The 21,357-nt window shown below is 39.5% G+C and overlaps 1 protein-coding gene and 1 pseudogene across 4 annotated transcripts; one reads left to right on the top strand and one right to left on the bottom strand.

Annotated features, from left to right (window-relative positions):
• The first annotated feature begins 164 nt into the window (after nt 1-164).
• On the top strand, nt 165-21,028 carry LOC118570369 (zinc finger protein 54-like). 4 transcript variants are annotated; one of them, XM_036168779.1, is made up of 5 exons: nt 165-419; nt 2,402-2,492; nt 9,085-9,176; nt 15,391-15,517; nt 19,709-21,028. In XM_036168779.1, exons 2-5 carry the CDS (start codon nt 2,459-2,461, stop codon nt 20,965-20,967), a joined length of 1,512 nt encoding a protein of 503 aa, XP_036024672.1. In that variant the 5' UTR covers nt 165-419; nt 2,402-2,458; the 3' UTR covers nt 20,968-21,028. The 4 variants fall into 4 exon arrangements, with proteins under 4 accessions (XP_036024672.1, XP_036024673.1, XP_036024675.1 ...); XM_036168780.1 differs by lacking the exon at nt 9,085-9,176; XM_036168782.1 differs by lacking the exons at nt 165-419; nt 2,402-2,492 and adding an exon at nt 6,199-6,221.
• On the bottom strand, nt 4,368-8,348 carry LOC118570647 (annotated as a pseudogene).
• Nucleotides 21,029-21,357: the final 329 nt, after the last annotated feature.

Raw genomic sequence — 21,357 nt, 5'->3', positions numbered from 1 at the left:
AGAGCAGGTCCAGGACAGCTGACAGCTGGAGCTGTGTGGAAGGCAGCCTGAGGTTCAATGGGACCATAGGGAACCAGGCCACTTGCGGGAAACAGGAGGTTGATGGCCATTGGTGACGTGCTTGAGTGGGAGGTGTTAGAAGATTGACGTAACAGAAGCCCGGAAGGAGCTTTTCTGAGGCCTGGTGAGTTAGTCGGAAGAGCAAAAGCCAGAAGTGCCAAGTGTCCTTTCCCTGTCGCTGCTCTGGATCCTGCAGTGTGGGGAACCGCGTGGTGCAGACCTGGGTGCGGAGGACACGGCGGAGTGTCGCGGGGACCTGAAACCTCCCGGAGCCGCAGTCTCCGCGCGGGCGGCCTGGGAAAGTCACAGTCACAGCGCAGTGGCGGGAACCGCAGCCCGGCGGCCCTGGAACCTCCCAGGTCAGAGGAGCTGCGGGGCTGGGACGCGGGAGGGAAGGACGGGGTGCGAGCAGTTTCTCTGCTGTTCCTAAGGAAGCTGGCTCCGAAATTCTGCAGTGAATGTCTTTCCCTTGTCGGTAAATTTTAGATCATATGAACTGGACTAATCCTGATTCTTTTTCATTGATTTTCTGGTTACCAAACTATTCTTATAAGAATACTCTAGTAGAATATTTGAATTTATTTGTTGATATTTGCAAACGTGTTTCTCTTTGCTATGATGGATAGAAAAAAACTCTTGAAATTCACATTCATCACCCTAGCTTCCGTGTTAAATCATTCACCTGTTCAAAAAAATGGCATCAGAACCTGGGGAATTGGCATCCTTGGAGAGCTTTTAGATATTAGTCATGAAAGGAATGCTTGCAGATTTGACTGATTTCGATCGTATACATACATACATACATACATACATACATACATACATATATTTGCGAGATCCAAAGTTATGGTTGTAACCATTAACATTTAGAAGTAACCTTTTTAGCCTATAATTAATTTTTCATCTTAGACATATGTGCTCTGTCATGTAGATGCAACATTTTGAAAAGAGTCTTTGCCAGGCCTGGTGACACAAACCTTGAATACAAGCAATTCTAGAGGGCATAGGCAGATGGATCTCAATAAGTTTGAGGCCAGCCTGGTTTACATAGTTAGTTCCAGGACATTTATAGCTTCATGGTGACACCCTGTCTCAAAAAACAAGCAAACAACCAAAAAAACCTAAAAACTAAAATATGTCTTCTTATGCTGAGTTCTTAGTGTTGCACTTTGGAGTCTGGAAAGCATAGTATGCTGATTGAGGGTATCAGGTCACAGCATTTTCACAGTTAGAAAAGACATTATAAGCCAGGTGGTGGTGGCACATGTCCTTAATCCCAGCACTAGGAAGGCAGAGGCAGGTGGCCCTCTTGATTGCAATGTCAGACTGATCTACAGAGCACATCTGAGGACACTATGGCAACAAAGTAACCCTGTCTTGAAAAAAAAAAGGAAAGAAGGGCATTATAGTATAGGACAAAAAAAATGATTTGAATAATTATCACTCATCTACATCAGAAAAATGTCTTGGTTCAAGAAAAGCACTTTTTCCATGGACATATGACCAAACTTTTTTTTCCTCTTTCTTTTTCTTGCTTTCTTCTCTCTCTCTCTCTCTCTCTCTCTCTCTCTCTCTCTCTCTCTCTCTCTCTCTGTGTCTCTTTCATTCTTTAGCTCTTTGGTTCTTGCTTTGCTCTGCCTAGCCAAGAACTTACCTTGTAAACCAGGCTGGATTAGAACTAACAGTCAGAGTTCCACTCAGCTCTGTTTCCCAAGCTCTAGGATTAAAGGTGTGCACCAACAGGATAGTTCAAACTGTTGTGTTTTATTTTATTTGTGATCTGTTAACAGCTAGTGGTGTGGACTTCTCCCTGGAGCTTTCTCAGAGGGCTTTGTACAGAGACTGGATGTCACAGCATTAGAGCAGTCTGGTTTCTGTGGGTGAGAACAGTTTGTCTGCAGTCTCCCTTGCTCCTCCTCAGCATTTCTTGGCAGATTACTCTTCAAATTTATGAACTTTGTGTGAATGAATCTCACATCTCACAGAGTAAGGTGAAGTCCTCAGAGGAACAAAGAAAATCTACATGAAATGTGTCCCTTTGGGAGGTGTAAAGCTTCTATCAATTTTGGTCTATGATTAATTCAGAACCTCACTAGTGTATAATGTTCTCATTCCAATCATTTAGTTTGATTTCTACCCCTGAGATTTGACTGAGGTATGATCAGAACTGGGATTCAAATGATGGTAACTTAAAATGCTATCTAAATATTTTCAGTTCTCTGACACTGCATGACAATTGGGGAATCACTTGTATAATCCTGTATTTTGTTTTCTCTTTACTGTGTACAGTACTGTGTTAGAAATCCAGGTGCTTTCTGAAGAATCTCTTCCTCATGTACAGGTCTCACTGATCAGCAAAACCTACTCACCTGTGTAGCAGAACAAAGTGCCCTAGAAGATGGAGAGTGAGGAGACATTAGCTAAGGATCCAGGTATGGTGGAGACATTGGTGAAGGAGTGGAAAGGGGATCAAATGAATGTGGAAGTGGGACATGAAATCAGTTATTTTAAACAATTTTTTTAAGATTTATTTATTTTATTATGTATACAGTGTTATGTCTGCACATATCCCTGCAGACCAGAGGAGGGCACCAGATCCCATTACAGATGGTTGTAAGCTACCATGTGGTTGCTGGGAATTGAACTCAGGACCTTTGGAAGAGCAAGCAGTGCTCTTAACCTCTGAGCCATTTCTCCAGCCCATGAAATCAGTTTTGCCACATTCTGTTTTACTAGAAATAATTCTGGAGACTTCCACTGAGAAAAGTCTCCTTAGGATTATCCTATTGTTGCTATGAGAAGACTTTCCAAGGAAGAATTGACATGAGGAGGCAAATAAAGTTTTATTTGATTATGCATGTGAGTGATGCTGTCCTCATTCATTCACATCACGAATCATGTCATCATACCAATATTAATTGGTATTTTATTTCTATGATTTCAATATAAAATGATCAAAATTATAACATCTGCATTTGTTTATTTTTTTCAGAATCTGGAAGCTTTTGATATTTTAGCACATTCTCCACCTTTTAGTGTTAATTTTCTGTCCCTGAAAATAAAGCCAATAGTTTTGATAAGAATCAGGAAGTATATTTACCAACTGTTAAACTCTGTCTACACTGTCTTTCCATGGATATCTCTTATGATTTGTTGTCATAATAATTCCAAGCGGTTTCCATTGCTCTAGTTGTAACACACTGTGAGATCACCTCTAGGTTTGAACCTCTTTGGATTTTCTGACTCTTTGCTGTTCCTTGGTCCTTTCAGGATTACTTTCTGTAAAATAAGCAAATAGGATTGTAATGGCAATTGCTTGGAGTCTTAGAGAAGACAGACCTCCTTCTAAGTTGTCTTCTTATGTTTGAACAGAACATGAGGCAATGTGGCAGTTTTCACGTTTTATGTATTCTTCTGTTTTCTGTCTGCTGTGGCTGTCTGCATTCCAGGTTTTGTGACATTTGCCCATGTCGATCAAAGAACTTTCTATCCAATGGATTATTTTATCATTTGCAAACACTCCTTATTTTTGTATTTTTTAAACAGACTTAATTCACTTGTATAAAAACTCTTATGTGGTGTTTACAGTTGAACCTGGTTCCTCTGAATCTCTAACACTCTGGTGTGGCTTTTGACAAGATGGTGAAGTGAATTCCAGATAAGGAGACTTGGTGAACATAGTCTCTTTCCAGAAGTTGGGGGTCAGGTAGATGTAGGTCTTAGAGAGGGTGTCAAAGGTGACCTTGGCAAAGTTGCCCAGGGTGGCAATGCATCACCTGGCTGATGTGTAGCAGTGGTCAATACTGGCCATCATCAGTAGCTTCTTGGACCCAGGGGCAGAGACAATTCTTGAGGCTCTGGGGGCAGGGATGAGAAGCACCAACACAGAGCCACAGCTGCCTGTCACTTTTTTATGGAACAGTGTGGGGCTTGCCAATCTAGTTCCCCGGGTAGCCTTGCCATACAGGGACAATGGAAAGCTTGGCCAAGATGATGACCCCTCAGATGGCAGTGGCTACCTCCATGGAGTACTTAACACGAGGACCAACATGACCATTGTAGTCCCCAATAGTGACAAAAACCTTGAACCTGGTCTTCTACCTAGCCTGAATGTGCTTCTGCACTGGCATGACCTTTAGAACCTCATCATTTAGGCATGTCCCCAGGAAAAAATCAATAATCTCAGATTCTTTCTTTTTTCCTCTCTCATCTTTAATGGATCCCTCCCCCCAGGTGGGCTTGGGGGTGCAGGTGTCCTTAAATATAGCCCCGGGCGCTGCGGGTGGGGTGGGGGGTGGGGCGGGGCCTCAGCTGCACTTGCTGGTGCGCACGATCATGTTGGACAGCTGCTCCACCATGGGCTTGTGGCCCACGTAGTACATGATAGGCAGCGGCTCTAGCGCCTGTAGCACACACACAGCACGATGACGCCGAAGCACCTGGGTTGTGCTGGTTGTAGAGGGCAAGGACCTTGCTCTACTGTGTTTCCAGGCTCCAAATTGTAGGGACAGGGCCCCAGACAGAAGTTAGCATGGTAGCCCTTGGGCTCATGGATCCACTTCCAGCCCAGGTCCTTGCGAAAGTCAATGTACAGCTGCCGCGCACACAGCAGTTCTTCTCCGTGGAACTGAAGCAGTAGTTGGTATCCAGGGCTCTGCCGTTCCTTGAGCTGTGCAGGTGCTGGGCCCTCTCCAGTGGGGTGGCCATGAGAAGCAGGAAGGGTCGGTTCATGTCATGAATGGTGCCCAGGTCACCTCGGCGTTTGGAACTAATCCCGTTGATTTCCACGTGGAGTAGGTTATCTTTGCTGTCACAAGAGCAGCGAACGCTGACGCGAAAGCCCTGTATTTCCGTCTCCTTGGTTCAGCCACTGTCATATGACTGTGGTGACGTCAAAAGACAACCACTCAGGCGTATAGGTGGGGGTCAGCAGCCTGTTACCAAGGTAACGCCAGGAATTGTTGCTGTATTTCTGGTAGAGTTCCACGTGTTGTTCCACACTTGATTTGAATCTCTGCAGATGCAGCTCTGCCCAGGACAGCAATAGGGGTTCAGGCACTGCTTCCCGAATGTCTGACATATTGAAGAACATATATACACTGTGTGGGATGTCTTTGGTTTTATCATAGATTGCGTTGTTGCGGTCCACCATTAGCACGCGGGTGACCTCTTTGGCATAGCAGTCCACCTCGGGTTCCGGCTCCGGGTCGGCGCTCTTGCCCACTGCCCGGTCGCAGGTGCTGTTGTACAAAGCTGGCCGTGCGGCACCTCCCCCTAGTTTGGAGAGGATCTGGCCACGGATGGCTTCGATGCGCTTCCGCTTCACCAGCTCCATGTCGATGGTTTTGCAGGTGGAGAGTCCCTAATCTCAGATTCTTTAATGGGTAGGGAGAACAGGTAGATCTCCTCCAGGGACTTGGTCTTCACGTCCTTAACCAGGCAGCCAGGGTTGGTGACAGGTATCCACTCCTTGTCTTCAGCTTCTGCCTTGATTTTCTGTCACTGTTTTACTTATGATCATCAGTCTTCTTTATTGCTGTCCATATTTATCACATTAAAAAATTTCCTTCTACCTCAGTTTCTTTTATATGAAATAAATCTTTGGTAGAAATGTATTTTTCAATTTTAGCTGACCTTTTTCCTTTTTAATGGTGTAGTCTTTTTATATCATTTGCTTAAATATTTTTTTACATTTACATTTCAAGAAACTACTGAAAGAAATGCATTTGTTATTTAGTTACTCCAGAGTGTGGGCATTGACTAGAGATTTGGAACCTGTATATTAAATTTACATTATCTTATGACCTACAGTGTAGAACTTTTTAATATGTCCAATAAATTGGGTATTTCAACTGTTATTGAGCATGGTGTGTTTGATCCATTTGTTTATTGACCAATGATATCATCATTTGCTTCCTTTGTAATTTTTGACAGGTAGTGGGTTTTCATCCATTGTTCTATAAATAGCTAGCTAACAAATGTATCTGCTGTGTAAGCTGTCTCTTCATATTTTTAATTATTACCCTTTCCCTGGATGTTTTGAACTTTATACACAGTACCATTTGTGGGTTCCTGCTGTTATATCAAGTGTTGCCCCTTTGTATTGCTTTGCAGGATTCACTGTTTCAGATCATACACGGAGGTCTATGATTCATTATATGGTAGGAGAGACTTGAACCCAAGTTCATGTTTTTATGTGGATAAATACTTTTCCCAGTGTCACTGTTTGAAGAGGCTGTCTAATCTGAAACACATGTTTGTGTTATTTTGGTGGCATTGACAGGATCATTGCTATTGGGCAAGTTCTGGATCTGCTGCTCTGTTTCATTGGACCGTTTGGCTTCTCCACTCCATGATGCTTCTGGTTGTGTGGCTCTGCAGTGTCATCTGGAATCACACTGGGATAGCTTCAGCATTGTAACACTGTCCTAGGGCTGCTCTGTACCCAGGGAATTTGTCCATCAGTACAAATTTTAGGGTTCTCTTTACTATTTTTCTGAAGTATATTGTGAGAAGTTCAAATGGCATGAAGTTTGAACTGATCATAGAAACCACTTCCAGAAATACTGAAAATTTCTATATTATTTCCATCGGTGTAAATCATCTTCCCATATTAGCATCTTCTTCAGTTCTTCATCAGATCAAGATTTTCAAATAGGGACCTTTCATCTGTTTAGTAAGTTCATCCAAGGAGTTTTGTTTTTTACTATTCATTTTTATTTAGATTCATACATTTTATGTATACAAGTGTTTAGCTTGCATGTATGACTATATATCATATGCATTGTAGTTATGGACAGATAGGAGCCACTGTGCGGAGTCTGGGAATGGAACCTGGGTCTCAACAAAAACAATAGGCTCTCATAACCATTGAACCATCTCTCTAGCACCCTGTTAAGTTTAATTATGTAGTAGAAATATTATAATGTTTTTAATCTAAATGATCCAAAATCTTGACTTTCCATATGTATTTATTATTTCTTAATAACTTTTTCTTCCATTGTTGTTGCATGTTTCTGTGTATGCTAAACATAAAAATACAATCTACTCAGTCTGTATGTTTTCAGGGTTGAACATTTGATATTGGATAGCCATATGGTGCTCTCTTCTCTGGGAAAGACTACTTCTCCAGCTCTCAGAATTCCTTAGTGTTTGACTAGATTTGAGACCTAATGAACTTTCTCCCTGGGTTGTATAAAGAACTTTCTTTGATGAGGGGGGAGGACTGCATTTATCTGTGAGAATAAGGAAAATATTTAGAGATTGTGCTGATTTAGTAAAGTAGTAGTGGTAAGTTCTCCTCCAAGATTCTTGACTTCACTAGCTGTTGAGAAACTAGCTAGGTACCAGGCATGACTTCCCTCTTGTTGAGAAGATTTTAAGTCCAATTAGAAGCTGTTGGTTACTACCAAGGTATATGAGCCACTCTTGCTTCCTTAGAATTATCATGGTGTGCAGATCATTGTGGTTCATGGGTATCATAGGAGTAAGACTATTGAGTTAGCTCCCTCCTTTGGAAGGTTACATGTTGACTTTTGGTACAATGAAAGTTAGTCCCCAGGGAGGAAGCTTTAAGGTCATATCCATCTTGAATCCTCTGTGTCTGAAGTGCAAGGCTTCTTCAACAATAGAGACTCACCTACCTCTGGGAAGCCACCATAGACAACAGCAATAGCCTATTATGTTTGGGGAGTCTCTTGGAGAGCTGTGACCAACAACTTCAAAACAAGCTTCTCATGCCTTGTGTGAGTGGTTTTGTTAGAAAATGTCTTGTGAGAGCATTATCAGCACAGATGGGAAATTCTTATTTACACTATGAATGAATATGCATGCACAGACTTATATGTATTATAGGCATTTTTTGGTAGATGGACAATACTATTATGCCTTATGACTTTCTCAAAATCATACTGTTATTTTTACCTTCTTCTGTGTTTATACCTGTCCCATCTCAATAATTAAATCCCTCCCTCTGGTTTTCCATTTCCCCCTTCAGATCACTTGTTCTCTGTTATTTCTGTCTTTGCTACTCCCTCACAACCCACAGTGGTCTGTTTTTTCTTTTCTTGTTACTGCAGTTTCTCCAGGTTGTGTATTCACTTCTGAAGATTTGGAGCTAGGAACTTCCTATGAGAGAGATCATGCAATGTCTTTATTAGTCTGGATTGCTCCATTCAATATGATCTTTACTAGGTCCATCCACTTACTTGCAAAGCTCGTGATTTCAAATTTTCTTTATCCCTGAACAGTATTCTATAGGTCATATGTACCACCTTCTTATTACCCATTTGTCCATTGAAGGACATTTAAGTTGTCTCTCTCTTACAACTGTTGTAAACAGAGCAGAATGAAAATGGGCGAGCAAGTATCTACTGAGGAGGATGTCAAGTCCTTTGAGTTCATGCCAAGGAATGATACAGCTGGCCCATGTGCTAGATTTTTTAACTTTTTCAGGAGTCTCCATATTGATTTCCAGAGTGGCTACATTTTTTGTTTGTTTATAGAGTTGTTATTCCCTATGGTTTTGTTTTTTATGTTGTTGCTGTTTGGATTAGATTGGGAGTAATTTTCTTTCTTTTGTCTGAGAATTAGTGATTCACTGTCTTGCCCATGGATGATTACTTACATACATTTCTCCTGCATTTCTCTATTCTTCACATGAAATTTATTATTTCCATTATTCTCATAGATAATTCCTTTGACTCTCCTGTGTGTGTTTTGCTTCTAATTTATCATCTGCAGTGCTGCTTTAGTAAAATGAACTGTTTTAATTCCTGACTGTCTTAAAATGCACTTACGTCTCCATCAGTTTTAAGACAGAATTTTTCTTTGTGCAACAATACTGTTGACAGTAACTTTCTCTTCAAGCCTTAAATGTCTGTCCATGCTCTCCTGGATTTGGGATCATTTTCTGGATACCTGGTTATGTTCTGTTGCTTGTGTCTTTTCATGTGGTTTGACATTGTTCTCTAACAGCTTTCATTACTAATTTTTGCTTTTGCTTTTGACTCCTTAATATGAAAGGTCAGCAAGCCATCTATTCATTGTTCCTGAAAGAGAAACTCAAAGAACAGAAACAGAAAGAAATGGCTGATTCTGCAGTTAATCTGTCCCAGGTCAGTGGTCATGTCCCCAATTTTTTGGTAGAAATGTTATAGTTTGAGACATTGGAAGCCTTTAAATTTCTGCTTCTGATATTTTTTTAACTTCATTATGAAAAATATTGCAAACAAACAAAATCACATGCTGAAATTAACCAGACCCAGTTTGCACAACTCAGTGTACTTACAGAGTTAGAGTAATCATTGGGAACAGAAGCTCTGGAGCCTCACATTTGATTTTATAGTTTCAATATCTAATATATTTTTATCTATTTATCTATCATCAAAACCCAAAAACCTGTGATATAATTAGAGCTAGAGAAGCACTTAGCTTTATGTCCTTTTTCTTAGCTGGTTTTGATTACATGCATTCAGTCCTATATCAACACTGATATTTAACCTTTCTTGTTCTCTTTTCTCCATGTTCTGCTGTGCCCACATGTATGTTGTGTCCCATGTACACATAATAATGGCTAGACTCTGCATGTGAAGAAAAACACGACTTTTTCTCTCTGATACTATACAACTTCACTTAATATTACACGTTATGAATCCGTCCATTTTCCTGCAAATTTTTATTGCACTTTTCCACTGAATAGTGTCACATTTTATATGTCTACCATTTTCATTTTCCATTCATCTGTGAATAAACAATTAGGTTGATTGCACTTCTTTGTTATTGTAAATACAGCATCATTAACAGTTGGATATAAATATCTCTATAGTGGGATGTGGAGTTCTCTGAGTATATGCCCAGGAATGAGAGAGCTGGGACTTATATTAGTCCTATCTGTAATTTGTTAATAATCTTCAAACTGATTTCATTTGAAATTTTTTTAATTTGCACTACCCTCCCATCCACACCAATAGTGAATAAGGCTTCCTTTTGATGTGACCTGGGAGAAAACTGTCTTCTCTAAAAGAAAGGAAATCAACCCAAGGTTTACATTGTTCTTTACCTAGGTTCAGTGTGTTTAAAGACGGTGCTCTCACAGGAAAGATAGAGTATCTAAAGTCCTTCAGACTGGCTCACACAAGAAGGGGATAACATACGGGGTTGCTCAAACTGGGTCACAGCTGGACCATATCTGTTATTTCAAATTTTTAATTAGTTTTGTGGGATAGCTCAAACTAACTGCTTTTCTTTGGCCTTTGTTATCTGCCTCCTTGCTCTTGCTTGCCCAGCAACAAAATTTATATAAAAGACGGATGTTCTCTGCAGATGGAGTGCATTTCTCTCCAGAGTAGAAGCGTCATTTTCCTGAGGCTTTACCATCTGGTGTTCATTCTCTCATTGGGTTTGGGCTTGGTATTCAGTTCATTAACACTTCCTCATCCCCTCTAACATTTTTTGTTAGGTTAGTTGATGACAGCTGTTCTGCCTGGAGTGAAGCAGTATTTCAAAGTAGTTTTTGTTCTCATTTCTCTGGCGGCAGTTTAGGGTTCCTGGGGTCATTTGTGTTTCTGTCTTTGAAAAGTGTCTATTCAGTTCGTTCCCTCATTTGTTGATTGGCAGTTTCATTTCCATGCTATTTAATTTCTGTAAATCTTGGTAAATTCTGTATATGAGGCCCTATCCGCAGTGTCGCTGATAGAGATTCTCTCCCATTCTGATGGATGTCTGTGTGCTCTGCTGACTGTTTCTGTTGGTGAACAGAAACTTTATTTTCACATAGTTCCAGTTGTTGATACTTGTGTTAATGTTGGTGTTCTTACTAATCTATGGGTTGTTGCCCATCTCAATATCCTGATTTGTATTCCCTGTTTTCTAGGTTTCTGTGTGTCTGGTTTTAAATAAGGCTTTTGATCCATTTTGAATGGATTTTTGTACAATGTGAAAGATAAGAATCTAATTTCATTCTTCTGATGGATCCAGTTTTGCCAGTACCATTTGTTGAAAAGACCATATTTTTCTAATGTATCTTATTCTTCCTTTGCCAAATACTAAGTTGTATGGATTAGTGGTTTTCTTCTGAGTTCTCTATCCCATCCTGTCTATGTTTATTCCCATACCAGACTGTCTTTATGACTATAGCTATACAATATAATCCTATAATTCCACATCTCCTGTAGCACTTATTCTGCTCTCCCCAGATTTTTTTTTTGGGGGGGGGGGATCAAATATCCCACATACACTAATGTTCTATATTTTTGAAAATATTTCCACTGTGACACATGACCAAGGAAATTATGTTGCTGGCCAATTGATATGGAGGATGGGCTTACATATTGTTGAGTCAGGGATAGTGTGCCATGTAACATCAATTTGTGGGATCTGTTCCATTTCTGTGAATCATGGGTACAAAAATGCATATGGAAACATATAAATGAGTTGGAACAACATCTTAGAAATATGTAGAATTAAAAGAGACATATCTAGGGTCTTAATACTAAAGATTTAAGCACACTATAGAGTACTAAACATGACAGTTGCATGTGGCTTGATCTTGCCATGAAATTGTTGTTCTTGTGTATATTCAGATTCTATTCTACTTGTATTTCGCTTTGTTGTTTAATATCATGACACTAATGATGTGTCCATGTGTCTGTTGATATCTGTTTATATCTGTTTGAAACCTTGTATCTGTTTGTCTAAGGAGAATTGCTGTTCACATCACTCACATGGTTAGGATACTCAGTGGTAACTGGCTGAACAGGAGAGATCAGTATTTTTTTTATTTGTCGTCCCCACCCCCCACCCCCAACAGGGTCCCATTGTGCAATCTTTTCTGGCTGGGATTCATTATGTAGCATTATGTTGAATGCATCATGAGTGTCTTGGGGGCATTGACTGATTAATGTGCATAAGCCATCATATTTGATGCAGAAAGAACATTCCTCATGATTGCCTTGCTCTAGTCAGTTCCTGTGAGAGTCATGGCTCTACTCCCCAACCCTGTAGCTGCAGTGTTTTAAAGTGGAGATTTGGGGAATAGGCTCTGACCTGCAGGTTTGCATTTTTATCCCTGCCTCATGGCTCAGACAGAATTTGTCACCACATCTTTGTATTTTCAGACAAATAAAAGAAGAATCATTGTACTGACTGGTTTTTTGTATCAACTTGACACAAGCTAGAGTCATCAGAGAGGAAGGAGCCTCAACTGAGGAAGTGCTTCCTTGAGATCCCGCTGTAAGGCGTTTTCTCATTTAGTGATCAGTGGGGGAGGGCCCAGCCCATGGTGGATAGTGCCATCCCTTGGCTGTTGGTCCTAGGTTCTATAAGAAGCTGGGCTGAGCATGCCAGGGGAAACAAACCAATAAGCAGTTCCCCTCTCTGGCCTCTGCATCAGCTCCTGCCTCTAGGATCCTGACCTATTTGAATTCCTGTCCTGAGTTCCTTCAGTGATGAACAGCAATGTTGAAGTGTAAGCCAAATAAACCATTTCTTCCCCAACTTGCTTTTTGGTCATGGTATTTCATCACAGAAACAGGAACCCTAACTAAGAGAAATTGGTACCAGCATAGTGGGGTATTGGTGTGACAGACCTGACCATGTTTTAGGAGGAATTGTAGAAGAACTTTGGAACTTTTGGCCAGAAGAACAGAAGAACCATTGAGTGTTACGAGCTTTGGGGATGTTCTTTAGGAGCTTGGAAGATGAGAATGTTAAGAGCAGTGCAGAAGATGGAGGCCTGCCTGGCTTGTGAAGTTTCAGAGAGAAGGTTAAAGACTCTATCAGGGTCTTTTATTATTTTGAATTAAAATCCTGTGGTTCTGGTTAACTGGGGCTGAAGAATCAGCTGTGATTAACAAGATACCATAACTACGAAAGCAAAATTTTGCTTTGCTGGGATATTTGGTGCTGGTTGGCTGGAGCTAAGAAATTAGTGGTGATTAAGAATCCAGTATTGGGGCTGGAGAGATGGCTCAGAGGTTAAGAGAACCAACTGCTCTTCCAGAGGTCCTGAGTTCAATTCCCAGCAACCAGATGGTGGCTCACAACCATCTGTAATGAGATCTAGTGCCCTCTTCTGTATACATAATAAATAAATAAATCTTTAAAAAAAAAAAAAAAAAGAATCCAGTATCACTGAGGTGATATCTGCTGGGAAGTGTTTCCTGAGAGCATAGAGAAACTGTTTCAGAGGCAGCCAAGGTTGTACATTGTGCTTGAAGCCAGACTTGGTAATGTGTAAGCATCACCCAGGTGGTGCTGGTTTTGAAGGCATGAAGGGGCCATGGAGAGCAGCTGAAGCTTGTCTCTATGAGAAGCCAGGAAAGGCCACTGGTGAAGGTGCACTCTCAGTGGCAGTTGAAAGCCCAGGAATAAGGGGGTCATACAAAGAAGTTGAATCTTGGCACCATGAAGAGAGCTTATGAGAGGCTTTTGGTGAAAATGCAGTACAGTTGCAGCAAGGGACTACAGCATTTTGGAGATGCCAGTATCATGAGAAGACCACTGAGAACAGTAGGAACAGTGGAATGGAGCTAGCCAGTACCTAGAAAATCAGCTGTATGTGTTTCAGAGGGCAGTGCCAGAGAATGACAAGTCCTTTGGAGGACTCCAGAAGATCATAGCTGGATCCCAGATATTGGACAGTTGGAATTTTGTTCTGCTTTGATTGTGACTGTGCCCTATTTCTTCCCTCTTGAAATAAAGTATTGTACTGGAGCTAACAGCTGAGAGACTTGGATTTTAAAAGACTGTTTTTTTAAAGAGATTGACTATTTTAAAGGAACTGAAATTTTAATGTGTTTGAATTTGTAAAGTTATTCAAGAAAGGGTTGTGACTTAACGGTGATGTATTTGTGTGTTTAGTTGATAAGGGGTCAGTTGGACTGGCTGGTTTTGTGTGTCAACTTGACACAAGCTGGAGTCATCACGAAGGAGCCTCAGCTGAGGAAATGCAGCTTTGAGAAACAGTTGCAAGGCATTTTCTCATTTAGTGATCAATGGGAAAGGGCCCAGCCCATGGTGGGTGATGCCATCCCTTGGCTGTTGAGCCTGAGTTCTATAAGAAGGTGGACCGAGCATGCCAGGGGAAGCAAGCCAGTAAGCAGCTCCCCTCCACGGCCTGTGCATCAGCTCCTGCCTCCAGGATCCTTCCCTGTTTGAGTTCCTGTCCTGACTCCCTTCAATGGATGAACAGCAATGCTGAAGTACAAGCCAAATAAACCATTTCTTCCCCAGCTTGCTTTTTGGTCATGGTGTTTCATCGCAGCAACAGGAACCAAAACTAAGACAATCAAACACTACTAATCTAAAGTGCTATTAGACAGTACAGCATAGGTAATAAAAAGAACACATTGAAAAACTACAAAATTCAGACAGAGCTGCGCAGATTTTGTCTTGAGTCATTCTCTGAGCTATATTGTATTTGCAAAGCATTGAAAAATGACTATAGTTCTCACATAATTTAATATATTCATTTACTGAAAGGAAATTATGTCATATCTGAATGGTTCCAGTGTACTACACTTATGTGTACATGCTGAGCTGTAACTTAAACATTATTTGATGTGTTTTTGGACTTCCATCAATTTTTTATAACTCTTTGCAAGTGAAATCTTAGAAACTTCTGAAATTGTTATTTATCCAAGTCAGGTCTTCATATTTTTAGAAAATCTTGGTTTATATCAAATGTGCCTGATGCTGATTTTTCTGTCTGCTTGGTAGTGGCCCAATATTCTCATAAAATTATTTCCCTATACTACTTGATTTTATATGTTAAGATTAAAATTCACAGTTCAAAATGTTGGTATGGTCCTTTTTACTGTGGAAAAAAAAACAAACTCTTTGACTCCCTAATTAATCATAAATTCTGCCTTCCTCATCTACCCCTTTGCTCTTTAATGGTGTGGCTTTGGACCTAGAGACTAAACATATGAATTGATCATGTTAAAATGTAATCATATAAGGCCCAAGAACAGACAGGATGATTCACTGTCAATATTTTAGCATGAACTTTAGGGATAGCATTTAGACCTCCTCACAAAAATTTTATTTATGAGACATGTCCTCTTTGATCCTATGCAACATAATATAGCATCTATACAAGGAAGATAACCGTCCAGACCTTAAGTGTGTGTTGTTTTTGTATATTGTTTGTCAGAAAGTTGTGTCATCCCGTTTTCACAGTTTGAAAACCCATTATGGAATGTGACTATTAGAAATTATGTTTTTGAGTAATTGTCTTCACTCATCTACATCCCTAATTTCCTTAAGTCTCCTTATATCCAGGAAAGCACTCTGTCCAGTAGAAACACAAACCATACTTTTTTGTTTCAGGGTCTGTTGACATTCTGGGATATAGCTGTGGACTTCTCCCAGGAGGAGTGGGAATGCCTGGACTCTGCTCAGAGGGCTTTGTACCTTGATGTGATGTTGGAAAATTACAGCAACCTGGTCTATCTGGGTGAGAAAATTTTGTGTGTAGAATTCCTAACTGAGGCTTCCTATGTACTGATTTTATAGGTTATTAACTCTCTGTTAGGCTGTCTTGTAAACAACAGCAGACTGGGGAATGCTCAGTAGTAGCTTGGTATATATTTTTTCTATCTATTCTCCAATGAAGGGTGTCATGTACCCTTCATTTAGGGTCTATAATACATTCAGAAACTCATATCTTAAAGCTCCATGTCTGTCATTGCACTTGACATTGTTTCAGTTGTGAGAAAAACTCAAGATGCGCAAACTGAAAATTCTCCCTAATTATGCTGAAGATTCTGATAGAAAGTAGCAATTGGAAAATCATTCCTGTATTCCTCTACTTTGTGTTCTCTTCATGTACTGAGCTCAGTACTGTGCTATTAGACATCTGTATTCTTTCTAAAAATTCTAGCATGTATCATAGGCTTGCTCACAGAACACATGGATTATTGTATTCAAAGTCAGCTGTCTGGAACAAATGAGATTGCCCTGGAATGTGACGAAGAGAGAGTAGCCACAACCAGGGTGGGCTAGCAAGTGAGCAGAACAACAGTGATGGCTTCAAGTGAAAGATAAAGGAAAAGTTTGGAATGCTTTTGTGATATTTAATTCCACTTGACTGGATTCCAGATAATTGAACTTAGTGTAATGTTCTGGCCCAGGGATGCCCCCTTCATGCTATTATTGTTTGAGGATGTGACTTATTGCACATGGATTATGGTGACTTAATACTAGTACAAAATGCAGTTGTATTTGACTATGCTGATATTAGATTGGAATTATTTTACAAAATTCTTCAGTCTAATGTGAGTCCATGAAGTAGGGTTATTCTGTAATTGCCTTCCTTGCATGTATGTCAATGGTGGGTAGAAATAAGCACTAGTTTCCCATGATAGTCCTGCCCCTGTAGTTAGTTTTCCTGCCTGGCCCACAATCAGGACAAATCTCACCCACCAGGCCCATAGATGCTCAGACCCAACCAAACTGTATGGCCATGGCAGGATTCTTGTTATTTAGTTCTTCTATCTTAAATTAACCCATTTCTATTCATCTAAAACTTGCCATGTGGCTCGTGGCTTACCAGTACCTTACATCTTTCTTGTCATGGCGGCAGCTGGCAGTATCTCCCTGCCCCAGCCTTCACTTCCCAGAATTCTTCTCCTCCTTGTCCCGCCTACCCTATCCTTCCTGCCTGCCTACTGTCCAATCAGCACTTTATTTATTTTAACCAATCAGAGCAACATATTTGACATACAGAACATCCCACAGCACTTTCCCGTTTTAAAAAGCAAGGTTTTAACTTTTATATGGTAAAATTTCAGATAACAAAACAATTATCAAGCAAGAATTACAGTTACAATATTAAAGAAGATATCCTATCTTATATTTGTGAGTCTAAGGTTTTATATCTACCTTATCTTTTATCATAATTGAGGAAATTATAACTATCTAGTCTTCAACCACTTCAAAGATCTCAGAAGGATATAATATTACCTGAGAACCGGGAGAAGGATGCAAACAACTTTCGGGAGTCTTGTAGGGTAGACAGAGACAGCTGGCAGCCTGAACAGTCACCTAATGTCTCTTTGTAAAGTTGGGGCATATGTCTTCAGCCCACAGGGCTAGAGTCTCTCGGTCATTTCTCTCAGTGTCCTGTAGAATATCTGGCAGTTTCCTCTGCGAAGCAGGAACCTGAAGGTCCATTTTGTCAAGCAAAGTTCAGTGGTCACCTTCTTATGGGTCCTGCATGTCCAGTTGATCAAGCAGTCCAGACAAGAACAGTTTTTTGCCCAAATGGCTATTTTTGTCAAGGTGAAGATAAACTCCATATGAAGTATCTTCAATGCCCATCTTCCTCTCTGAAGTAAATCCAGTGCTGCCAGGAGCAAATATGTCTCACTGTCCAGAAAGTCTAAAATTTAAAAATATTTTAAATGCCATATTCTGTAGACCTCTAAAGTGTTTGAAGATTACCTGTCTATCTGTAATATATCTATGTATATCTAGAAAACTTAACATGACTATAAGTTTGACTATCATGGAAGACTAGTTGATCTGTATTTCTTAATTATCCATTACAATCTAAATGAGTTGCATAAACATAATACCTCAAAGGAGAGTAGAAATATATATACAGTATAACAAAATTCGCTTTAAGTTTTTAATCAATAAACTAAAATCTATACCAATGTAAGACATTTTAAACAAGTTGTTCTTTAAAAGTAAATTCATTAATCTACCCTTTTATCCTATTATATCTATATCATATGCCCTTTTTTTTCTTTAGAAAGAGATCTTATTTATAATCAACCTGATTTAAATAAAAATATTGGTTTTTCTCTGTCCCACACCAGAGGGCTCTTCTGATTTGGGACACAAGAATCTCTTAACCTTTTCTTTTAGCAATATGTCTGGGTTTAGAGAAGGAGTGAGCCAATTCTATCTCCAAAGCCAGCTTGATAATTTTGGCAATTTGGGCATAGTTTTTTTTTTTGTTGTTGTTTTATTTTTTGTTTTTTGGTTTTTTACTACTTCCTGCTGGAGGGGGGCACTGTATCTTATGGGGACATAAAGAAAATTTTAGGATTATGGAGTAGTCCATGAGGGTAAACCTCTGAGCCAGTTGCCTTGAAACCATTCTGGATGTTGAATCATCTGGGCCATGGTATCATCGGAGACCTTACAGGTGGTCTTGGCTTATCAAACCTGATGTATCTTAATCTGGAATAAATCCATAGCCTCTGGCTTTCTGTGGAAACAAAAGCAGATTCGCCTTTCCAAAGCAACATATCCTTATATCCAAATTTTGAAGTCAAGGTACCTTTAAAATTTACATATTTGTTTAACTCAACAGCTTTTACGATCAAATCGTTTTCTGTAGTTAAAAATCCCAAAGAAAACATAAACCAGATTCTCTGTGTAATATCCATCTTTATAAGACTGAAACTCTGCTGTGGCTGCTGGCTCCACCCACCTCAGTTTCCCAAAGTGGCAGTGGTACAGTTTACCACCAGCACTGGGTCTGGAGCCATGTGTACCATCAACTATCAGAAGCAGTTCTATCAGAGCAGAGCATAGCCCAGAAACCTTTCTTTTTCTTTCTTTCTTTCTTTTTGTTTTTTTTAACTAGCAAAGGCTAAATCCATCATGCAGTAGAGTAAAGTGCCACTTGTAGACTCCTCATTCCCGCCACATTGTAGGTCAGACGCACATACCAGGAACCCGCCATAGTAGCTCAAACCTGCAGGCTGCCACTAACTTCAGAGAAACAAGTAGGACGCTGTTTTTAGCTCCATTTTAGAATCTTTTTTTCTCAGGTTTTAGGTGGAAACACTTGCCAATACGTTGGGCGCCATTTGTCCAGAAAGTCTAAATTTTTAAAAAATATTTTCGTCTGAGTGATTATTTTATACATGGGTTGTGGGACCTGGAGAGAAGCTCCCAACTACATGCCCCAAATGGTCTAGAGCAGTGGTTCTCAACCTTGGTAATGTTACAACCCTTTAATAGAGTCCCACATGTTTTCGTGACTCCAACCATAAAATTATTGTTGCAAATTCTTGACTGTAACTTTGCTACTAAACAATGCCTCAGTTCCTAAGACCATCAGAAATAATGTATTTTTAGATAGTCATAACCCACAGGTTGAAAACTGCTTATTTAGAGCCTCTGGTGTCTGGCAGAATACTTGCTTTGCATCCCTTACTTTTGAAGAATCAAATGTACTTTTTGGGAAAAAAAAAATAAATGCTTTGATGCATTTCAAAAAGCCTTTAATCTTTAAAGGAATTGAGTATTCTGAACTATAATCTTCATTGCTGTACATTAGTAAGTAAACACTATGAACCTGGGATTGGATTAAACTCTTCTTCATCAATATTTGAAAAAAAATGTTTAAAAATAAGAAACATATATTCTAAATATAACCAGTTGTAACCTCTATTCCCAAGCTAATAACTGATTCCTCAATTATCTGCTTCAACTTCCTGGAAGGCTTTCACTCTTGTTTTTGTAAGAACCCATAAATTTTAGTGAAAGAAATAAGTTGACTACTGGGAGCTCTATTCTAAATAGTTACCGATTGACTTATCTTAACATAGAACTTAGGGAGAACAGTCATTTGTCAGATGTTAATCTTGGAACAAGCCCTATTAATCTGAACTGTACTCATTTTCAGAGAACTACTGCATATGTGATCCTGTCCATCAACATGTGAATAATGAAAAGAAGTCTTGTCAGTGTCATGAGCTTGGCAAAATGCTTCATGACCACCCCAAATATGCACTTTATAGAAAAAGTGAAACTACAGGAAACTTTAATAACTATAGATGCAGTAATCACAGGGATCCCTCTATTGACTCATCAAACCCAGACAGACATGAAAGTGTGCACAGTGGAGAAGAATTTTCCAAATCTAAAGACTGTGAGAAATCTTTAAATTTGTGTTCTAACCTTACTCAAGATCAGAGACTCTATACTGCAAAGAAAGAGCACAAGCAGGGAGAATATAATGACTATTTTGACTCTACATTCAGTCATTTGCAACAAAAAGTCTACATTGGAGAGAAACCACACCAGTGTGGGAACTGTGGGAAATACTTCAGTACTGCTTCAAGCCTCACTGAACATCAGAGAATTCATACTGGAGAGAAGCCTTATAAATGTAAAGAATGTGACAAATGCTTTACTGTGAAGTCAACTCTTACAAAGCACCAGAGAGTTCATACTGGAGAGAAACCCTACATGTGCAACATTTGTGACAAATCCTTTACTCAGTACTCAAGCCTTAAAACACATCAAAGACTTCATACTGGAGAGAAGCCTTACAAATGCAAGGACTGCAACAGATCCTTTACTCACTATTCATCATTTACAAGACATCAGAAAACTCATTCTCTAGAGGAATTGTACAAATGCAAAGAATGTGGTAAATCCTTTCTTGAATTATCACATCTTAAAAGGCATTACAGAATCCATACTGGTGAGAAGCCTTACAAATGTGAGGTATGTGACAAATCCTTTACTATGTCCTCAAATCTTAGAAATCATCAGAAAATTCATACTAGAGAGAAATTTTACAAATGTAGGCAATGTGACAAATCCTTTACCCAGGACTCATATCTTAGAATACATCAGAGAATTCATACTGGAGAGAGACCTTACAGATGTAAGGAATGTAACAAATCTTTTACTGAGTGTTCAACTCTTAGACAACATCAGAAAATTCATACTGGAGAGAAACCTTACAAATGTATGGAATGTAGCAAGTCCTTCACCCGTAACTCACATCTGAGAACACATCAGAAACTTCATACTGGAGAAAGACCTTGCAAATGTAAAGAATGTGACATGTCCTTTATCCAGATTTTGAATCTTAGAAGACATCAGAAAATTAGTACTGGTGAGAAAAATATCATTGCAAATAATATGATGTAGATTTATCTCGAATTCTTGCTTAGAAATCACAACAATAGAAACAAATATAAGAAACTTGTGAATGCCTTAAATCTTAAAAAATTTCACAGGGTTTATATGAAAATAAAATTCTGCAAAAGTGGAAAAAGTTTGTTGTTTTGCTTTGTGTGTGTGTGTGTGTGTGTGTGTGTGTGTGTGTGTGTGTGTATGATTGCACTTTAGTATTTCTGTGTACTACATTAATGCCTGGTGCTTGGAGAGGCCAGAAATAGACATCTGATTCCCCTAAAGGTAGATTAACAAAAAATTGTGAGCTGGTATGTATAACTGGAAGCTTTTCTGTGTCCCACCTGGCCCTTTAGCAGCTTATAAAATAATCACTCAGAAGCTTAATATTAATTATGAACTGTT

Source organism: Onychomys torridus, chromosome 19 (assembly GCF_903995425.1).
Source record: "Onychomys torridus chromosome 19, mOncTor1.1, whole genome shotgun sequence".
NCBI lineage: Eukaryota > Metazoa > Chordata > Mammalia > Rodentia > Cricetidae > Onychomys > Onychomys torridus.
Note: the sequence above shows the minus strand (reverse complement) of the source record. Positions and strands in the feature narration are given on the sequence as shown.

Excerpts from the sequence above, each read along its gene's own strand:
- LOC118570369 (XM_036168779.1), top strand. The coding sequence starts at position 2,459 with ATGGAGAGTGAGGAGACATTAGCTAAGGATCCAG. Across the intron at positions 2,493-9,084 it reads GACATTAGCTAAGGATCCAG|GTCAGCAAGCCATCTATTCA; the intron begins GTATGGTGGAGA and ends TTAATATGAAAG. Across the intron at positions 9,177-15,390 it reads CTGCAGTTAATCTGTCCCAG|GGTCTGTTGACATTCTGGGA; the intron begins GTCAGTGGTCAT and ends TTTTTGTTTCAG.